This window comes from Sus scrofa, chromosome 11 (genome assembly GCF_054392235.1).
Source record: "Sus scrofa isolate SSC_HxYL_T2T_F1_AM1 chromosome 11, Sscrofa_HxYL_maternal_Yorkshire_Landrace_v2.0, whole genome shotgun sequence".
In the NCBI taxonomy this organism is placed as follows: Eukaryota; Metazoa; Chordata; class Mammalia; order Artiodactyla; family Suidae; genus Sus; species Sus scrofa.
In genome coordinates, this window is record NC_139393.1 from 4569487 (window position 1) to 4585182 (window position 15696).

General features: G+C 43.5%; 1 protein-coding gene across 27 annotated transcripts in view; it reads right to left on the reverse strand.

Moving 5' to 3' along the window:
• The window catches only part of LOC100625134 (phospholipid-transporting ATPase IB), a 163028-nt gene that overhangs the window by 86483 nt on the left and 60849 nt on the right, over window positions 1-15696 (reverse strand). For all 27 annotated transcript variants that reach the window (XR_014818980.1, XR_014818981.1, XR_014818985.1 and 24 more), the window contains 7 exons: window positions 15104-15192; window positions 14797-14838; window positions 14256-14331; window positions 12583-12688; window positions 11911-11993; window positions 4993-5042; window positions 1098-1167 (listed from right to left, as the gene is read on the reverse strand). Coding sequence is in view for 14 of the 27 variants with exons in the window: in XM_084981264.1 (XP_084837390.1) it covers window positions 1098-1167; window positions 4993-5042; window positions 11911-11993; window positions 12583-12688; window positions 14256-14331; window positions 14797-14838; window positions 15104-15192 (516 nt within the window). In the remaining 13 variants the exon portion in view is untranslated. The remainder of the gene's footprint in view (window positions 1-1097; window positions 1168-4992; window positions 5043-11910; window positions 11994-12582; window positions 12689-14255; window positions 14332-14796; window positions 14839-15103; window positions 15193-15696) is intronic.

A 15696-nucleotide genomic window follows, 5' to 3' on the forward strand; every position in this document is an offset into this window, starting at 1 on the left:
ACCACATGATCTAATAATTTTACTCCTAGTCATTTATCAAAGAGATGAAACTGTATGTCCATCCAAAGAGTTGCACACAAATGTTCACAGGAGCATTATTTGTAGTTGCCAAAACTATAAGCAAAATGTCCATCCACAAGAATTCCCATCACGGCTCAGCAGTAATGAGCCCGACTAGGATCCATGAGGATGAGGGTTCAACCCCTGGCCTCACTCAGTGGCTTAAGGATCCGTCATGGCCATGAGTTGTGGTGTAGGTGGCAGACCCAGTTCAGATCTGGTGTTGCTGTGGCTGTGGTGTAGGCCAGCAGCTGCAGCTCCAATTCAACCCCTAGCCTAGGAACTTTTACATGACACAGATGCGGTTCTAAGAAGCAAAAAAAAAGTCCATCAACAGATGAATGGATAAACAAATGCAGGTATATCCATTCAATGGAAACTACTCAGCAATACAAATAAATGAACTCATGACACAAGCTAGAACACAAATGAGTTTTAAAATAATTTTCAATGAAAGAAACCAAAAAATCATATATACTGTATAACTACTGATATTAAACTTCAGTAAATGTAAATGAATCTCAGTGACAGAAAGCTATCAAAATGTACATTTTCAATATGTGCATTTTAGTTTATATCAATTTTACCTCACGAAAGCTGAGGTTGTTTAAGTACATATGGCAGTGAACAAACACCTAAGTGCTTTACAAAAAAATAAAAAGAATTCCTAAGACACCAGATCCAAGCACTTTGGGCTTGGAATTGGGATCAAACCTCCCACTATAAACCCACAGCATCAACCATCTAAGCATGAACTCTCAGAAACACAGCTGAGCGAGAGCACGTTTCCACGGGCATCACAGCTCAGGAAACACTCTGGTGCGAACCATCGCACCTTTGAGCAGGTTCGGCCGTGGGGAGCACTCTGAGCCACCTTGAGATGGACTCCGAAATCTTGGGTGATGCTGCCAACCACAGCGACAACAACACGTAAAAGCACCCACATTTTAAAATATTGTGAAGATGCAAAAGGCTCCCTGCAAGTTGTCAGAGCAGAGAGCGCAGGCGTTACAGGAGCAGTGGATCGCGGTACTTACGGCCCCTTTGCAGTACAGCCGCAGCTGTCCGGTAGGAGTTCGGACGATGACAGACATCCTCTTTCTATTGCTACAACAACAGCCAAAGCATCGTTAGTTTCTGGTTTTTTCACTGCGTCGTGCTGACAGCCACACAAAACCTCAACATCAGAAGAATTCTGATAGTCTGAGTCCTCAGCTGCCCATTGGTGAAAAGGTCAGCGTGTTTCTTGCCAGCCTTTTCCTTTTCCTTTTTCTTTTTTTGTCGTTTGTCCATTTAGGGCTGAACCCATGGCATATGGAGGTTCCCAGGCGAGGGGTCGAATCAGAGCTGTAGCCGCCGGCCTACGCCAGAGCCACAGCAACCCGGGATCAGAGCCGCGTCTGCAACCTACACCACAGCTCATGGCAAAGCTGGATCCTTACCCCACTGAGCGAGGCCAGGGATCAAACCTGCAACCTCATGGTTTCTAGTCGGATTCATTTCCGCTGCGCCACGACGAGAACTCCCTTTTCTTTTTTCTTTACCTACTTTCTTTACCTGAGATTCTAACTATGAATCTTCTTCTACGACTACTTTTCTTCCATAGAAATTCACTGACCCAATATATACATATAACAAAGTATATGTATATATGTTGTATGTTGTATGTTTATATTACATATCTTTTACATCACCATGTACTATTACAATGTAATACAGTACATGACTTACACATAATGTAATATACCTTTCTTTTTTTTTTTTTTGGTCTTTTTAGGGCTGCACCCACAGCATATGGCGTTTCCCAGGCTAGGGGTCTAATCAGAGCTGTAGCCACCGGCCTACACCACAGCCACAGCAATGCAGAATCCGAGCCACATCCTCGACCTACACCACAGCTCACGGCAATACTGGATCCTTAACCCACTGAGCTAGAACAAGGATCAAACCTGCGTCCTCATGGATCCTAGTCAGGTTCGTTTCCACTGAGCCACAGCAGGAACTCCTAACATACCTATCTTAAGTATTATGCGTGCGCATGTATTACTTATAACACATACACTTTTATGCATGTAATATATTTAATATAATCAGTCAGAACTGGCGTGCAAAGAGGAAAGCAGCCCTGGGTCTGTGCATCGTTCTTTATCAGGAAGGCCTTCCTGGAGTTCCCATCGTGGCGCAGTGGTTAACGAATCCGACTAGGAACCATGAGGTTGCGGGTTCGGTCCCTGCCCTTGCTCAGTGGGTTAACGATCCGGCGTTGCCGTGAGCTGTGGTGTAGGTTGCAGACGCGGCTCGGATCCCGCGTTGCTGTGGCTCTGGCGTAGGCCAGTGGCTACAGCTCCGATTAGACCCCTAGCCTGGGAACCTCCATATGCCGTGGGAGCGGCCCAAGAAATAGCAACAACAGCAGCAACAACAACAAAAGACAAAAAAAAAAAAAAAAAAAAAAAAAAAAAGGAAGGCCTTCCTGTCTCCATTTTACTGCATAGAGATGTGAAATTACTGGCTTGGTAGATGCCAGAGTTTTTTGTTTTTGTTTTTGTTTTTTTGTCTTTTTGCCATTTCTAAGGCCCCTCCTGCGGCATATGGAGGTTTCCAGGCTAGGGGTCTCATCAGAGCCGTAGCCGCTGGCCTACACCAGAGCCACAGCAATGTGGGATCCGAGCCAAGTCTGCAACCTACAACACAGCTCACAGCAATGCCGGATCCTTAACCCACTGAGCAAGGCCAGGGATCGAACCCGCAACCTCATGGTTCCCAGTCGGATTCGTTAACCACTGAGCCACGACGGGAACTCTGATGCCAGAGTTTTTTAAATGAATAGTTCAGTCTCAAAACCCCCTGGATTTTGTGTTCCATTTTTCACAGCTGTAGACAGAACTTAAGCTCATTGCTTTTCTCCTGTTATGAGCCCACGTCAGCCTGGAGGCCTCTCTCCGCCTGGTCCCACATGCTGCCCCTTGGCCAAGGCCGGCCTTCCCCTTCGTGCCACTCACCAATCTCAACCCTCCTCCCATCTTTCCGTTTCCAAACCGAACCCCACCTCCTCATCAAGGCTCCCAGGCCCCTCAGAGGTAAACCCCTACCACCAGTGGCACCACGGTCAGCCTCCACCAGGCCAGGCTGTCCAGTCTCCTTTACCGCACTTGGCCTGAGCTGGAGTGACCTTGCCTGTGTGCTAGAGCAGAGGGCCCACAGTCAGGTGGCCATCACGGTGACACTGGCCCTCCAACTGAGACTGGCCTGTGGCAACGAAAACACCTGGAGCCGCATAGACCATGGTCCACCTCGTGGAGAGGCAAAAAGGGGCTGTTTGATTTTTTTACATTCTCCAACTTTTTTTTCCAAGTACAGATTGGTTGAAGATGCCAGGGATTTGGGCCCAGAGAGAGCTGGATTTGAATCCTGATGCTGCCCCTTATGTGCTCAGTGAGGACGGAAAGGCCCTTGGAATGGAGCTCCAGGCCCCTGTCTCTCAGGGGGACGGCTTTGGGCGTGTCCAGCAGACCAGCTGGGCTCTCAGTCATGGGTTCCTCCCTGTTTTCAAGCTCTTCTAACAAAAAGAATTGTATCTTCCCTCAGGAATACGACTGATCAAGAAAAGGATGATCAAGAGCTCCCATCAGGGCTCAGCAGGCCGAGAACCCGACAGCTGCCTAAGTACTGAGGACAACATCCTTCATCCCCATCAGAAAGTACCTCCTAGCTCAAGTGTTGGCGTGGGAGTAGGATTGCCGGGACTGTCCTTGGAGGGCGGGAGCTTTGGCGCAGGCTGTTCGGAGTGGGGGCGGGACAGGGGAAGACTAGGTTTTAAGTAGGCATGGCCGTGGGCCTCCCTGGGGGACGGGAGATGCCTTTTCTTGCTGGCATCCTGTGCTTGGTGGCCTGGCAGAGCTGCCATGCTGGTGGCTTATTTTGCTACCCGGTGGCTATGTAGACGGGGGCCAGCGGGCCAGAAAGAAGGACAACGGTGGAGAAGGGAGATGACAAGCAGTACTGTCCCACTATGCTTTGGGGAATCGGGCCACTGCTGCCGGAGCATGAGAGGGGGGAAGGACTGGGATGCACATGGGTTCCTTTGGGGAAAAGTAATTAATTCACCGCCCATTTGTAAAGAACCAGTTTCCTTGTTCATCTGTGAAAATAATGTTCAATATCCGCCTGTCAAAAAAAGGAGACAACAGGCCCCAAATGGAGTCACAGGCGCTCAGCCCACGTCCCCAAACTGAGACTCGGGCCCCACCTGACTGCAGTTTCTGCCTCTCCCAGGAATGCGATCTGAACCAGTCAGTCTGGAACCTCCAGGTCAGCCCTGATGACGTAATCTGAGTGACAGACCCCAGTGGTCCCTAAAGGAAGGTGACCTCGCCCCAAACCATCTGCTCTTTGCTACTAACTTCCCTGTCTCACCACTTTCTGCCTATCAAAGTTTTCCACGTTGCACAGCTCCTCAGAGCTCCCTTCTGTCTGCTTGCTGGGAGGCTGCCCAGCTCCTGAATCCCTGAATTAAGCCAGTAAGAGCTTCAAAATTCACTCGGTTGAATTTTGCTTTTTAACACATTCATTCATCAAATATTTACGGAGCATTTACTGGACACCAGCCCCTGCAGGAGGTGGCCCCTGCTCTCTGGGAACTTACAGTCTAGTTGGTGACACAGTCGTGAAGTAATAACCCAGAATTAAAACGCAGCCCTGACTGTGACAAGCGCTAGAAAGGAGAAGCTGAGAACCCACACCACCTGCAAAGGGAATTAGGCCTAAGGAGGCCGGGAGAAGTGGAACTGAGTTGAGATGAAAGCGTGCGTAGAAGCAGACTAGAATTTCAGGATTCTGTAACAAGGTTTTGATTTACGTGGCCGAATCTCAACTGAATAGTCACAGACAGGGCCCTGGGAAATACACAAACACACTGAAAAGGTAGCTTACCTAGAAAACTCCAGGACATTGAGAATTTGAAACGTGAATTCTTCTCCCATCTACAGGAAGATAAGACAACATATTCTTACCTGAGGAAAAAAGCATTCATCTCGCAAAACACCCTGCTCCCCCGTCACAAACAAGTTTTACCCTCCAAATACACATCTTTTTCAAAACGGAAACCCTCCTGCACGTCTGACGGGATGATGGCGCCCTCGTCTGGTAAGAACATCGTTTGCAACCTGGGCAATAGTAGGGAAAGTGCTTCCCCCCCCCCCCACTGTACAGCAAGGGGATCAAGTTATCCTTACATGTATACATTACAATTACATTTTTTTCCCCACCCTTTGTTCTGTTGCAACATGAGTGTCTGGACATAATTCTCAATGCTACTCAGCAGGATCTCCTTGTAAATCTATTCTAAGTTGTGTCTGATAAGCCCAAGCTTCCGATCCCTCCTATTCCCTCCCCCTCCCATCAGGCAGCCACAAGTCTTTTCTCCAAGTCCATGATTTTCTTTTCTGAGGAGATGTTCCTTTGTGCTGGATATTAGATTCCAGTTATAAGTGATATCATATGGTATTTGTCTTTGTCTTTCTGGCTCATTTCGCTCAGTATGAGATTCTCTAGTTCCATCCATGTCGGCTGCAAGTGGTGTAGGTTGCAGACGCGGCTCAGATCCCGCGTTGCTGTGGCTCTGGCGTAGGCCGGTGGCTACAGCTCCGATTGGACCGCTAGCCTGGGAACCTCCATATGCCGCAGGAGCGGCCCAAGAAATAACAACAAAAAAAAAAGACAAAAAAAAAAAAAAAAAAAAAAAGAATCCAGTGCTGCCATGAGATGTGGTATAGGTCACAGATGCGGCTCAGATCTAGTGATGCTATGGCTGTGGTGTAGGCTGGCAGCTGTAACTCCAGTTCAACCCCTAGTCTGGTAACTAACTTCCATATGCTATACCTGCAGTCCTGAAAAAAAAAATTAAAAAATATATATATCAAAGGAGTTCCCACTGTGGCTCAACAGGTTAAGAATCCAACATAGTTAGTGTCCCTGAGGATGGCGGTTCGATCCCTGGCCTTACTCAGTGGGTTAAGGATCCAGTGTTGCATCAAGCTGAAGCATAGGTCACAGATGTGGCTCAGATGTGGTGTTGCCGTTACTATGGCCTAGGCCTCAGCTGCAGCTCCAATGTGACCCCTAACCCAGGAACTTCCATATGCCTCAGGTGGAATAAAAACTTTTTTAATAAATAAATTAAAAAATAGATATCAAAGCCTATGGTTAGGGCTCATCAAGACAGAATATATATATATATATATATATATATATATATATATATATATATATATATATATAGCAGGGTGAATAAATCAATATAATGAAAGAACTCACCAAAAAATAGAAATGTTTTGATTCTTCATAGGGAAAAAATAATGTATTTCTTGAGAGGTTGATGATTCTAATTCATTGGAATGGTTCACTTTTATTGAGCACTTTCTCTGCATCAAGCACTAATTCCAGTGACTTTATTAATTCATTTAATATCCACAAGGACCATATTACAAGTGTGATGAGAAAACTGGAGCAAACACAGAGAAGTTAAGGAGCATGACCCAGAAAAGTGGCTGGGTGAGTGTGGGGCGAGGCAGGCATCCCCGGAAATGGACTCCGAGCACCTACTCTGAGCTGCTGTGTATGTGCATCTCTATGGAAGAGCAGGTGTACATACCCCTGTGTTCACTGCAGCACTGTTCACAATAGCCAAGACACGGAAACAACCCAAGTGTCCGTCCACAGACGAATGGATTAAGATGAGGTACATATGAACAATGGAATACTACTCAGCCATAAAAAGAACAAAATAATGCCATTTGCATCAACATGGATGGAACTAGAGAGTCTCATACTAAGTGAAGTAAGTCAGAAAGAGAAAGACAAATACCATATGATATTACTTATATAGAGAATCTAAAATATGGCACAGACAGAAAAAAATATTCCAAGAGATAATAGCCGAAAACTTCCCTAACATGGGGAAGGAATCACTCACTCAAATCCAGGAAGTGCAACGAGTACCATACAAAATAAACCCAAGGAGGAACACAAACTAATCAAACTGACCAAAATTAAAGACAAAGAGAAAATCTTGAAAGCAGCTAGGGAAAAGAAACAAATAACATACAAGGGAACCCTGATAAGGTTATCGGCAGATTTTTCAACAGAAACTCTGCAGGCCAGAAGGGAGTGGCATGATATACTCAACGTGATGAAAGGAAAAAACCTCCAACCAAGATGACTCTACCCAGCAAGGCTCTCCTTCAGATTTGAAGGAGAAATCAAAACCTTCTCAGATAAGCAAAAGCTGAGAGAATTCAGCAACACCAAACCAGCCTTACAACAAATACTAAAGGAACTTCTCTAGGCAGAAAAGAACAAGAGAAGAAGGAAAGGAAAAAGAGCAGCAAAAACAAATCCAAAGTAATTAATAAAATGGCAATAAGAACATACATATCAATAATTACCTTAAATGTGAATGGACTAAACGCCCCAACCAAAAGACACAGACTGGCTGAATGGATACAAAAACAAGTCCCATATATATGCTGTCTTCAAGAGACCCACTTCACTTCTAGGGACACATACAAATTGAAAGGGAGAGTATGGAAGAAAATACTTCCTGCAAACGGGGATCAAAAGAAAGCTCGAGTAGCAATACTCATATCAGACAAAATAGACTTTAAAATGAAGAATATTTTCAGGGACAAAGAAGGACATTACATAATGATCGAAGGAGCAATCCAAGAAGATGATGTAACAATTTTAAATATCTACGCACACAACACAGCTTCACCACAATATATAAGGCAACTGCTAACAACCTTTAATGGACAAATGGACAATAACACAATCATAGTCGGGGACTTTAACACCCCACTGACAGCAATGGACAGATCAACCAGACAGAAAATCAATAAGGAAACACAGGCCCTGAATGACGCATTAAACCAGACGGACCTAACAGATATTTATAGGACATTCCATCCAAAAGCAACAGAATACACATTCTTCTCAAGTGCACATGGAACATTCTCTAAGATTGACCATATCCTGGGCTATAAATCCAACCTTGGTAACTTTAAGAAAACTGAAATCATATCAAGCATCTTTTCTAACCACAATGCTATACGACTGGAAATCAACAACAAGAAAAAAACTGCAAAAGACACAAACACGTGGAGACTCAACAACATGCTACTAAACAACGAATGGATCACTGAAGAAATCAAAGAGGAAATTAAAAAATACCTGGCAGCAAATGACAACGAAGATATGACACTCCAAAACCTGTAGGATGCAGCAAAAGCCATTCTAAGAGGAAAGTTTATAGCAATACAAACCCACCTCAGGAAACAAGAAAAAGCCCAAATAAACAAGCTAACTTTACATCTAAAGCAGCTTGAGAGAGAAGAACAGACAAGACCTAAATTTAGTAGAAGGAAAGAAATCATAAAGATCAGAGCAGAAATCAATGAAATAGAAACAAAGAAAACCACAGAAAAGATCAATGAAACGAAAAGCTGGTTCTTTGAAAAGATCAACAAAATTGATAAACCCCTAGCCAGACTTATCAAGCAAAAAAGAGAGAGGACTCTAATCAATAAAATTAGAAATGAAAAAGGAGAAGTAACAACGGACATCACAGAAATACAAAGGATCCTAAGAGACTACTATATGCAACTGTACACCAATAAAATGGAAAACCTAGAAGAAATGGACAAATTCTTAGAAAAGTACAATCTTCCAAGACTTAAACCAGATGAAATAGAAAAGATGAATGAACCAATCACAAGAACTGAAATTGAAACTGTGATTTTAAAACTTCCAACAAACAAAAGTCCAGGACCAGATGGCTTCACAGGCGAATTCTATCAAACATTTAGCGAAGAGCTAACCACCTCTCCTTCTGAAACTATTTCAAAAAATTGCAGAGGAAGGGATACTCCCAAACTCATTCTATAAGGCCACCATCATCCTGGTACCAAAATCAGACAAAGATTCCATAAAAAAAGAAAACTACAGGCCAATTTCACTGATGAACATCAATGCAAAAATCTTCAACAAAATACTAGCAAACCAACAATACATTAAAAGGATTGTACATCATGATCAAGTGGGATTTATCCCAGGGATGCAAGGGTTCTTCAATATCCATAAATCCATCAGTGTGATACACCACATTAACAAACTGAAGAATAAAAACCATATGATCCTCTCAATAGACGCAGAAAAAGCCTCTGACAAAATCCAACACCCATTTCTGATAAAAACCCTTCAGAAAGTGGGCATAGATGGAACCTACCTCAACATGATAAAGGCCATATTCAACAAACCCACAGCGAACATCATTCTCAATGGTGAAAAGCTGGAAGAATTCCTGCTGAGATCAGGAACAAGACAAGGATGTCTGCTCTCGCCACTACTCTTCAACATAGTTCTGGAAGTCCTAGCCACAGCAATCAGAGAAGTAAAAGAAATAAAAGGAATCCAAATTGGAAAGGAAGAAGTAAAACTATCCCTATTTGCAGATGACATGATACTATACCTAGAGAATCTTAAAGACTCTACCAGAAAACTGTTAGAGCTCATCCACGAATTTGGCAAAGTTGCAGAATACAAAATCAATACACAGAAATCAACGGCATTTCTATACACTAACAATGAAAGAGCAGAAAAGGAAATTAGGGAAGCAATCCCATTTACCATCGAATCCAAAAAAAATAAAATACCTAGGAGTAAACCTACCTAAAGAGACAAAAGACCTGTACTCTGAAAACTATAAGCCACTGATGAAAGAAATCAAAGATGATGCAAAGAGATGGAAAGATATACCATGCTCCTGGATTGGAAGAGTTAATATTATCAAAATGACTTTACTACCTAAGGCAATCTACAGATTCAATGCGATCCCTATCAAATTACCAAGGACTTTTTTCACAGAACTCAAACAAAATATTTTAAAGTTTGTTTGGAAGCACCAAAGACCCAGAGTAGCCAAAGACATCCTGAAAAAGAAAAATGGAGCTAGAGGTATCAGGCTCCTGGACTTCAGACTATAGTACAAAGTAACAATTATCAAAACTGCATGGTACTGGCACAAAGACAGAAATATAGATCAGTGGAAAAGGATAGAAAGCCCAGAATTAAACCCACACACCTACGGCCAACTGATCTAGGACAAAGGAGGCAAGAATATACAATGGAGAAGAGACAGCTTGTTCAATAAGTGGTGCTGGGAAAACTGGACAGCCGCATGGAAAAGAATGAAATTAGAACACCCTCTAACACCATACACAAAAATCAACTCCAAATGGATTAAAGACCTAGATATAAGACCAGACAATATCAAACTCCTAGAGGAAAACATAGGCCAAACACTCTATGACATAAATGACAGCAACATCTTCTCAGATCCACCTATCAGAGTATTGACAACAAAAACAAAAATAAACAAATGGGACCTAATCAAACTTCAAAGTTTCTGCACAGCAAAGGAAACCCTAAACAACACAAAAAAACAACCCACAGAATGGGAGAAAATCTTTGCAAGTGAATCAACTGACAAGGGATTAATCTCCAAAATTTATAAACACCTTCTGCAGCTCCATACCAAAAAAAACAAACAACTCCATCAAAAAATGGGCAGAAGATCTAAACAGACATACAGATGGCCAAGAAACACATGAAAAGATGTTCAACATCACTCATTATTAGAGAGATGCAAGTCAAAACCACTCTGAGGTACCACCTTACACCAGCCAGAACGGCCATCATCCAAAAGTCTACAAACAATAAGTGCTGGAGAGGGTATGGAGAAAAAGGAACCCTATTACGCTGTTGGTGGGATTGTAAATTGGTGCAACCCCTGTGGAAAGCAGTATGGAGATTCCTCAGAAAACTAAACATAGAAATATCATTTGATCCAGCAATCCCACTCCTGGGCATCTATCCAGAGAAAACCACGACTCGCAAAGACACATGTACTCCGATGTTCATCGCAGCACTATTTACAATAGCCAAGACATGGAAACAACCTAAATGTCCATCGACAGAGGAATGGATCAAGAAGATGTGGTACATATACACAATGGAATATTACTCAGCCATTAAAATGAACGAAATACCAGCATTTTTTGCAACATGGATGGACCTAGAAACTATCATGCTAAGTGAGGTCAGCCATACAGTGAGACACCAACATCCAATGCTTTCACTGACATGTGGAATCTGAAAAAAGGACAGACTGAACTTCTTTGCAGAACAGATGTTGACTCACAGACATTGAAAAACTTATGGTCCCTGGAGGAGACAGTTTGGGGGGTGGGGGGATGTGCTTGGGCTGTGGGATGGAAATCCTGCGAAATCAGATTGTTATGATCATTATACAACTACAGATGTGATCAATTCATTTGAGTAATAAAAAAAGTAAAAAAATAAAAATAAATAACTAAATAAATAATTTAAAAAAATAAAATATGGTACAAAACGAACCCGTCTACAGAAGAGAAACAAACTCATGGACATGGAGAAAATACTGATGGTTGCCAAGGGGGAGAGGGAGGGGGTGGGATGGACTGGGATTTGGGGGTTAGTAGATGCAAACTCTTGCCTTTGGAGTGAATAAGCAATGAGGTCCTGCTGTACAGCACAGGGAACTATATCCAATCATGTGTGACGGAATATGATGGAAGATAATATGAGAACAAGAATGTATATATATATGGAAACTGGGTCACTCTGCTGTATACAGCAGAAACTGACATAACACTGTAAATCAACCACAGTTTAGAAAACTTTTAAAAAGAAACATATACCAAAAAACGAGCAGGTACACACCAACCCTTGGAAAGCACACAGGGTGCTACTCACAGCTTCGATGGTGACAGAGTACGGCGTTCGTGCAGTGAAAACAAAGCCAAGTTTCTTCGCCCCTTTCACTAAAGCTGCTTCATCTGTCAACAGAACGTCCGGATCAACGGAGACTGAGCACATGTGTTAACACCGAATTTGACTGAATTGAGATTTCTGTTGCCCAGCACTAAAATATCATGTCACTCTTTAAAACATGGCTTTTTTGATGCAAATGCACTTATGTGTGCCTCTAGGTAAGAGACAGTGTTCACAGGAGAGGAAATTTGGTTAAATAGGGCCTCTTTCAGTGGGATGAAGAAAAGTTCACCCTCCTGGCAGTGGCACGTTTTTGTGCTGAACCCTGTGGTCCGCCCTGCTCTCTGCACCACTGGGAGCACCTCCTTCAAGTGCTGCAGGCCTTCCGCTTCCACTGCCTTGTTACTGATGATAACGGCCACCTGCTCCCGGCCCGAGAGCCACGCCTGCCAGCCTTCTTGGGCACATTTCAGGTGTGCGGACGGTGGAGCCCTAGAGCTGCAGAGTGGCTCCGGGCTGCTCTGTCCCATGAGTGCCCCTGACTGGTGAGAATTTCAGGGAGACACCAGAGAGGATCCATCAGGGGACCAGTGAGGGCATCACCTCTTCTGCGGGCCCATCCCTGCCAGCTGCTCTCCAGCTCACAGCACCTACCTGGAGAGGAGGCCTGGTAGCTTATATTATTTCCATCTCTCTCAGGAACAACAGTGTGGCACACGCTTAACAGGAAGAGAAATTCCTTTATATATTCTTTCGTGGGCTGCAAAAGAGAGACAGCACTAGTGAGTCCCTTCCCATGTCCTGCCACATATGTGAGTCATATACAACCAGAAATCAGTACCAGCTGTTTCACTTCAGGTCCAAAGAGAGTCAGGCACTAGCTAAAAACCACTCCATGTGTTCAAAGTGTGTCTGGGGAGTGGGCACTGAGTTGGGGACAAGGCAGGGGGCTGGGGAGACCTCAGGGAGCAGGGTGGCCCTGCTCTCTTGGAGCTTCTGTTCTCCTTGGGGATTCAGGTTCTCTCAAAGCTGCAGGAAACAAAGAGGGCTGTGAGAGAGAAGATGGGGGCCTAGTTTAGGTAGGTGGTCAGGGAAAAAGAAACATATTCAAATGTTTAAATTAAGCCCCAAGTGGAAAGGTCAGTCATGGGTGTGGGTTCTCATGTGTCAGCGGCACACAGGAGGCAAAGGATGTAGCATCTTCCCAGGCCCCAAAGTCAGGACATCGATACATTGTGGAGCTTCAAGACAAGAGTGACTCCAGGCATTCCCGTCGTGGCTCAGTAGTTAATGAATCCGACTAGGAACCACGAGGTTGCGGGTTCGATCCCTGGCCTTGCTCAACGGGTCAAGATCCAGTGTTGCCGTGAGCTGTGGTGTAGGTTGCAGATACGGCTTGGATCCCGTGTTACTGTGGCTTTGGCATAGGGTGGCAGCTACAGCTCTGACTCAACCCCTAGCCTGGGAACCTCCATATGCCACGGAAGCAGCCCAAGAAATGGAAAAAAAAAGGCAAAAAAAAAAAAATGTGACTCCAGCATCTTGACCGTGGGGACCAATCACAGAGAGTGAGGCTGGGCAGAGACAGCACCACAACACTGAGGTCAAGATTTTATCTTCAGTGTGGTGCCAGTTCTCAGAAGGGTCTCGAGCAAAGGAGGAACATGTATCGATCTGTGTTTTTAAAGATCACTTTTATTTTTAAGAAGATAAGATTTCAAATCAGATCAGTACCTTAAAATAGGTAAGTGAGAATACTGGTAGCATGTGATCAAATCAAAAAGTTTCAAAGCGGATCGAGACAGGATTACACAGCTGGCTACACAGCAGAGCGTTCGTGTGTGTCTGAAGTCATTCACACGCATGTTCACGGCTCGGCTCAGAATACGATGTAAAACCTCTTGCTTACTATGTGGACACCAAAGATAAATTTCAAGACTCTGAAGTTCCTGTCTTGGCGCAGCAGAAACACATCCCACTAGGAACCATGAGGTTGCAGGTCCGATCCCTGGCCTCGCTCAGTGGGTTATGGATCTGGCGTTGCCATGGGCTGTGTTGTAGGTCACAGACGCAGCTTGGAGCTGGCATTGCTGTGGCTGTGGTGTAGGTCGGCAGCTGTGGCTCCAATTGGACCCCTAGCCTGGGAACCTCCATGTGCCACGGTATGGCCCTAAAAAGACAAAAGACAAAAAAACAAAACAAAACAAAACAAAAGACTCCCTCTCTCTTCCTGTGCTCAGAAGACCACACCTTTTAGGAAACCATATGTAAATTTTCAAGGTCTATAGCATTTCCCTGCTGACTTAGAGTGAACACAGCAAACTTACATGGTCCTCTTCAAAGTTCTCCAGTAATTTTGGGTCACTGAATTCAGAGGACTCTGTGATGGGACAAGGACGATCACTGAAGAAGAAAAAATAAGATTCATTTTAACTGAAAGTTCCTGGTGGCACCCGTCAGTCATCAAACAGATCTATGTTGACTCTATGCCCATGTTCTGTTTTCACCAAGTCACACTTACAACTAGAAAATTCTTAGAGGTCTGCAAAACTATCCATTCTCCCGGGCCTCGGGCTGCAAAATGGCATCTGAAGACACCTCACCTTGTGTTGGAGACTCTATGGTTTTACAGTTTGAGGTGGAGTAACCTGCCACCAAGGCAGTCAGCTGAGGTCTAGATTTCAGGTTCTTTGAATACCACATGGGAAAGATCTACGCAGGGGAACCTCCTGGGAACTTGCCACTAAGGTCAGGACAAGGAGGCTGTGCTAAGTGTACATCAGACTGATTTAAAAAAAAAAAAAAAAAAAAGTCCATTGCAAGGGAAAAGGAACACAGGCAAAGGAGAAAAGGATGTTACCTCCTTACCTCGAGTTTTCCTCATCAACGTCATTTCTGTCTGACTGGTTTCTAAGGGAAATGAGGGAGGAAATATGATGGTTAAAAGGCCATAAAAACAAAACTCTTTAGGAATTCTCATCATGTGTAAAAGCAGATGTGAAAACAGTTTTTAAAAAACTGCATGTTTTCATTTAAGGTGTAGGAAGTTGCAGTCTCATTCAGATATAGCTACAGGATTAGAAGTTCAGGTAAGTTCTGGAGTAAGTAAAGGCTCATTAATTTTTCAAGAAAAAAACGAGACTTTCTAACAGAGTATGGCAATAAAAACACTTACCCATAAATTATACCCGCAATGGTACACTTCTTAAATGTCATAATATTACAAGTGAGGGTTCCTGTCTTATCAGAGAATAAGTATTTCACCTACACAAAGAAGAAATACATTTTAAATTTAACTAAAAAGATACACAATGGAATATTACTGAGCCATTAAAAGGAAAGAAATAACCGCATTTGCAGCAACATGGAAGGACCCAGAAATGATCATGCAAAGTGAAGTCAGTCAATGAGAGACCAACATCAAATGCTACCACTTACATGCGGAATCTTTAAAAAAGGAGACAACGAACCTCTCTGCAGAGCAGATACTGACTCACAGACTTTGAAAAACTTACGGTTTCCAAATGAGAAAAATTGGGGGGGGGGAGTGGATTCACTGAGGGTTTGGGATGGAAATGCTATAAAATTTGGTTGTGACGATTGTGCACAACTATAAATGTAATAAAATTCATTGAGGAATTAAAAAATAAAATACATGGCAAGATTTTTAAAAAGAAAAAAGAAACAATTAACATGATAAGCAACATAAATGTGTACCTGGGTCACCATGCTGTACAGAAGGAAAAAAACAATAAAAAGTTTTAAAAA